Source organism: Spermophilus citellus, assembly GCF_964194105.1.
Source record: "Spermophilus citellus genome assembly, chromosome: 17".
NCBI classification, from domain to species: domain Eukaryota; kingdom Metazoa; phylum Chordata; class Mammalia; order Rodentia; family Sciuridae; genus Spermophilus; species Spermophilus citellus.
Genome location: NC_138199.1, coordinates 77,899,731 through 77,905,730, shown reverse-complemented (window position 1 = coordinate 77,905,730; position 6,000 = coordinate 77,899,731). Strand labels below are relative to the sequence as shown.

Below are 6,000 nucleotides of genomic sequence, written 5' to 3'. Positions count from 1 at the left end.
GACCATGTGGCTTCCCTCGGAAGCATCAGGGACGTCTCCCTTCTCCCATGACCCTCCTCTTCACAGCAAGTGCACTGATTGCCCTTCACTCTCCAGTGGTCTCATTAATCTCCCTGATCGGGAGGTTATGTGGCCCAGACTTGCAGAGCTCTTTAGAGAAGCTCCCTGCTCCCTGCATTTCAGACTGACTCAGAGGGCCAGAGCCAAACATTGGGTTTTTTTGGCCCTTTTAATTTAACTTTAAATCTTGATCATAAACATCCAGCAAAGTCAGTTTCACCTTAAATTAAGAGTGCTGGGCTTTACCTGAAGTCTGGCCTACTTTGGAGTCATTCTGACTTGTAGTAAGATGGAAGGCAGAGGTTTATCTCAGGTACGGCTAAGATTTATAAATCTTAGGTAAAGTGTTCTGGTATTGAAGTTGATATTTGTTTTTAAATATCATTTTATAACATTTACATATATTGTTGCTTGATGTCACATGAATATATGATATTATATTTAAATTGTACCCAGTGTATAGAACTTGATATTGATCTTATTGATAACAGGTCCAGTTATAGAACATTAAATGATATAAAATCAATGTTTAAGTATATAGAATTATACTGTTGTAGGGATGGACAAAGCAAGGCACCTAAGATAGCACCAAAGATAGGGAAACAGTCTTATTTGGTTGCAACCGGATTCAGAGGGCACATCTTCTGCTGTAATCAATTAATCCCCTGAACCCCAAGTTTAGGTAGTTTCAGAATTTTGTACCCAATATGTAAGGGAAGGGGCTCAGAAGTTCACAGTCTGCAGAAGTTCACAAAAAGAAGTTTTTGTTTTTGTTTTTTTCCTCTGTTCTGGGCAAGTTACCTTTTCAAGGACACCCGGGAGGGGGAGAGCCTCTTCTCTCCTCTCTTTTCCCCCTGCCAGCTGTTCCCCTGGAGCCCAGTTGGTAACTCCCTTATCCTAGAAATGTGGACATCTCTGTGAAGCCCAGCTCAAGGCCAGAGGCCTTGTTCACCTATTTTGTGAAAAACTAGTAAGGGGGTGTCTAGCCTGTGGAGTGCTGATTTTTCCAGCCAGTGGCCAAGTAGAACAGGGCAACATGAAAAGAGGAAGTTCATCTACATAGGGGAGTCTCCTTCCACTTTTCTGAGCACTCTCAGAAGTTAAAAAGGTCACAAAGAATTTGAGGATCTAGAGACCCCTCTGGGGGCCATCGGTTTCGGTTGTCTAATTGGTAATAGGGCCAATTTTATGACCTGAATTTGATAAGGAGTTGGGTTTGACGTCAGGAGTGAGGGACAACTGGTTGAGGTTAGCCAGGAGCATTTGAGAGGGGAATGGGGGGGGGGGGAGAAGAGGCTCCCAGGGTGACTCTCGGCAGGAAGAGAAGAGGTGAATGGCCTGGACAGGAACGGATTTTGGTTGAGTTTCCTACAGGCATCCCTGAAAGGAGAAGTCAACCAAAGAGACTCGGGACAGTCGAGGCCAGGAGGGCAAATGAGTCGTCACCCAAGAGCCAACCGGGGAGACCTCGGAAGGCCGGGAGTCACAGGCCACCTGACGTCAGGGCTTTTCCCAGGAGAGGAGAAGGAGAATTTAGATAAAGAGAGTCAGAGAGTGCCTATTCTTCTGCCCATAGCTCGTCAGCCATGAGATGGGCATCCAGAGAGTCCACCGTAACTGTGAAAGCTGTGGTGGGGTGCGTTCTCTCCTCCAAACTAGGCGTCAAGGGCCTTGCTGGATGATCAAAGCCAAGGCCTTGCATAGAGCCGTTTGGAGATGGATTCCCAAAGAGGGGGAGGGGGACTCACCGGTTGTCGATCAGAAGGAGTCACCTATTGGAGCGCCGGTGTTGGGTGGAATGTAGCAGTGCTCAAAAAGGTGAACGAGGACGTTGAACCTTGAGAGAGGGGGTCCTCAGAATGAGGAATCTCCCCTCCCGGGTTTCGGGACCAATGAAAGGCCAAGGTTTGTCATCGGAGATTGAAATGCACACACAGACAGCAGTGACAAAGATGAAGCACTTGATTGTAAGCTGGTGCTAGCTTAGATAGAAAGTGAGAGTCAGTTATCTTAAACCAGGAAGCTCCCAGGGCCAATCACGGTAAAGGTCAGGTCATCACCTATGGTGCAGCAAGTCCGCCCTGCATGAGATTCATGGGGGGCACGAGCTGTCCACGGGCACGGAAGACGGGAGGACCCATTAGAAAATTTTCAAAACAACTTGTTACCCGCCCACTGGCAATCGGCCCACCGCCATGTGGCAAGAGGGGCTCCTTACCTGAAAGGCCCGGGGAGTGCTCAGGGAGACTCCCAGCAGACACCCCCAGCCCTCCTGCACTTTCCATCACTCTCTGTGTCTACCCCTCCACACAAACACTTTGTTTTTTTAAATTCATTCTCCAAATCCCAACAAAGCATCTGACTGCCACGTCAGGGAGTAAGGAGGGCCGTCCTTGAAGGAAGTGGGTGATGACACCTTTGCCAGGCCTTCCTGGCTCTGGTCCCACCCCTGCCCTGCCTGCCAGGCCAAGTCTATAAAAACCCAAGTCCTCCCCTAACTGCACGACCAGGCTGAGAGGCAGCACCATGCAGCTAAGTTTTAGTGGCATGCGGGCTCTGGTGACAGGGGCAGGGAAAGGTAAGTGAGCCAGTGTGTGAGTGCTAGGCGCTGGGGAGAACAGGGCCACCAGACACCAAGCCACATAGAGGCCCGTGGTGACCTTGTCACAGCTCACCCTCCAGCACCTGACTGCACCCACCCAGGGCTAGAGTCCCTCCCCAGCCCACAGAGACGGGAGAGCTTACCCTGGCCTCAGCCAGACCCAGGCTGGCAGATGGGGGTCCAGCTACAGCCTTCTCCCTTGGGCCTAGTGGGAGGGAGCTGCCCTGGGCCTGACTCTGGTCAGTCCCTGCTCCACTTCATCCTGGCCCACTGCCCTCTGACCAGCATCACCTCCCAGCTCATTCCAGGGCAGGAGGGGCTGCAACTCTCACCTGCACCTGCTCCCCGCACCCCAGCCCTGACCAGGTGTGTAGGGCCACCTCTCCACTGAATCCCATCCTGCAGGGATTGGCTGGGACACTGTGAAGGCCCTGCAGGCCTCAGGAGCCAGAGTGGTGGCTGTGAGCCGCACCAACGCTGATCTGGTCAGCCTATCCAAAGAGGTGAGGCTCACAGCCCTGCTGGGGCCAGGCCTGCCCTCCACACCCTCAGGGATGCCACAGGAGCCTGCTGGAACCACCCACAGGCCTCCATGCAACATCTCCCACAGTGTCCTGGAGTGGAGCCCTTGTGTGTGGACCTGGGAGACTGGGAGGCCACCGAGCAGGCGCTGGGCGGTGTGGGCCCCGTGGACCTGCTGGTGAACAATGCTGGCGTGGCCCTGATGCAGCTCTTCCTGGAGGTCACCAAGGAGGCCTTTGACAGGTAGGAGGTGGGAAGAGCGCTCTGGTTGGGGACAGGCCACCTAGCACAGGTGGGCAGAGCATGGTCCCTCTCTCCTGCCAGGTCCTTCAATGTGAATCTGCGTTCTGTGTTCCAGGTGTCTCAGGTGAGCCTGTGAGAGGTGTGAGCCAGGCACAGGGTGGGTGGGTAGGCTGAGGTGAGCTGCCCCACTCTTGGCTTACAGATGGTGGCCAGAGGCATGATAGACCGGGGAGTGCCAGGATCCACTGTGAACGTCTCCAGCATGGTGGCCTACAGTGAGTGCAGAGCCCCTGGCTCTGGGGCTGGGCCTCCCTGGAAGGAGGGCTCAGTCCCTCAGGGGTTTTCAATGCTGTCCTCGTGCAGGCTCCACCAGGGGTGCAATGACCATGTTGACCAAAGCCATGGCCATGGAGCTAGGGCCATACAAGGTGAGCCACGCCTGAGGGGGCGCTAGAGGGACACAGAGGTCGTGGGTGAAGGGGTAGGGTTAGTAACCACCAGCTGAGGTTGCCACCTCTGGTCCCTGGTCCCAGATCCGAGTGAACTCGGTGAATCCCACGGTGGTTCTGACGGCCATGGGCAAGAAAGTCTCAACGGACCCTGAGTTCTCCCGAAAGCTGAAGCAGCGCCACCCGTTGAGGAAGTTTGCAGGTCTGGGGAGGAAGGCGCGGGTGGGGCGGGTCGGACGGCTGAGCCAGACAGACTGACCGGTGGGGCGCCCCGCAGAGGTGGAGGACGGACGTAGTGAACAGCATCCTCTTCCTGCTCAGCGACGGTAGCGCCTCTACCAGCGGCCCGAGCATCCTGGTGGACACCGGCTACCTGGCCTCCTAGAGCAAGCCAGCAGGCCGGGCCACCGGCTAGCTGGGCTGTCGGGCTCGCCCCTCCCAAGCCGGGCTCTTGCACCCCCTCCCCGCGCAAGCCCCGCCTCCACACCACGGCCCCTCCCACCTCCACGTCCGCCACCGCGCACGTCGAGGGGGGCACCACGCCCAGCCCGCCCCACCTTTTCGCTCCCGCCCCGGTTAAGCCCCACCTTCCATCTACGCCCCGCCCACGCCTGCCCCTAGCCACGCCCCGCCCTCGGCCCAACACCCCCCAGACACGTCTCCCAGTCCTGGACCACTGCCGCGCCATGGTGCGGGCCCCACAGACCACCGCATCCCGAGCCCTCATGCCCACCGCTGCCTCTTTGTCTAAATAAATAATTGGACGCTATTTTCCCGGAACCAGCGCTCTGGCTGGGCGCGTTGCGACGCTGGGCCGGGGGAACAGTGACCGCACGCCCTGAAAGCTGCTGACCCCGCCTCGTGGCCAAAGGGCTGCGGTTCTTTCGCAAGGCAGACGCCCCTTCCCGCAGGCTCATCCAGCCCAGGGCAGAGGCAAAAGGCAGGGAGCAGCCTGCAGCGACCTCCCTCCCCTGCGGCTCACCCAGGGTGCAGGGGAGGGGAGAGGTGCTGGACCCGGGAGGACGCTCGGCCAGAGGAGCCCAGCGTTGAGAGGCAGCGGGGAGGGCGGTGGATCAAGTCTGTCCCTCCTCTCCCTGGGACGCCCGACCCGCTCCGGGCACACCTCCCGCCAAGAACACCGGAAGAGGGCGCCCAAGCGCGCTCGCCCTCTCGGCTCTACTGACCGTCAGGCGGAATCAAGCCCAACAGCCCTGCCACGCAGGGCTGGCCAGAGCGGTTTGCAGGCCCTGTGGGGTTTCAGCTGTGCTGGCCCGGTACACGGCCCGGGCATTTTGGAGACACTGGCACAACGTCCAGCCCGGGGCAAGGAAGCAGAGAACGAGGGGCTGGGGCTGAGACGTCTAGGCAAGTGGCTGGGAGGGCACGGTGGGATGGGAGTCGCGGGAGGGTACTTGTGACTGGTAGCAGCATGGTCTGAGCTGAAGCTTACTTTGGCCTGTTTGGCCAAGGATCAAAGACAATTGATACAACTGATGAGATCTGGACACTGTGCAGGGGACAAGGCCCAACCACTGAAAGGGTATAAGCAGAGGTGCCTCTGAGGAAGGACCATTTAGGGGCTGTCCCTCCCTTGGTCTCTGGCAGGCAGAGGGCAGGGTCCAAGGTTAGGGACAGAGGCAGATATTACAGGGACCTCACAGGGGGTGATGAGCAGGCTAAAAGCCAGGCCTGTGGGGAGAGTGTACTTGACCATCTTCCAGGGTCTCTCTCTTTTTTTTTTAAATTTATTTTTTTATTGGTTGTTCACAACATTACAAAGCTCTTGACATATCATATTTCATACATTAGATTGAAGTGGGTTATGAACTCCCAATTTTACCCCAAATGCAGATTGCAGAATCACGTCGGTTACACATCCACAATTTTACATAATGCCCTATTAGTAATTGTTGTATTCTGCTACCTTTCCTATCCCCTACTATCCCCCCTCCCCTCTTCCAGGGTCTCTCAAATCCGTGTTCCATATTTGATGTCGATTTTTTACCTTCTAAAAATTCACTTTCTTACCTAATTAAAAAAAAAAATCTGAGTCTCCTGCTTCACCTGGCCATCCTTGCCTCCAGCCTGTCCACCCCAAAGCCCCATATATCACCACTTCCCTAC

General features: G+C 55.8%; 1 protein-coding gene across 1 annotated transcript; it reads left to right on the top strand.

Moving 5' to 3' along the window:
* Window positions 1–2,105: 2,105 nt before the first annotated feature.
* On the top strand, window positions 2,106–4,261 carry LOC308635917 (carbonyl reductase [NADPH] 2-like; the record flags this gene model as incomplete). Its single annotated transcript, XM_081270796.1, is given in 8 exon segments — window positions 2,106–2,638; window positions 3,068–3,165; window positions 3,273–3,427; window positions 3,509–3,551; window positions 3,630–3,781; window positions 3,783–3,855; window positions 3,961–4,098; window positions 4,166–4,261. Coding segments are annotated over 8 exon segments (807 nt in total). The 5' UTR covers window positions 2,106–2,586.
* Between the last annotated feature and the right edge of the window lie 1,739 nt (window positions 4,262–6,000).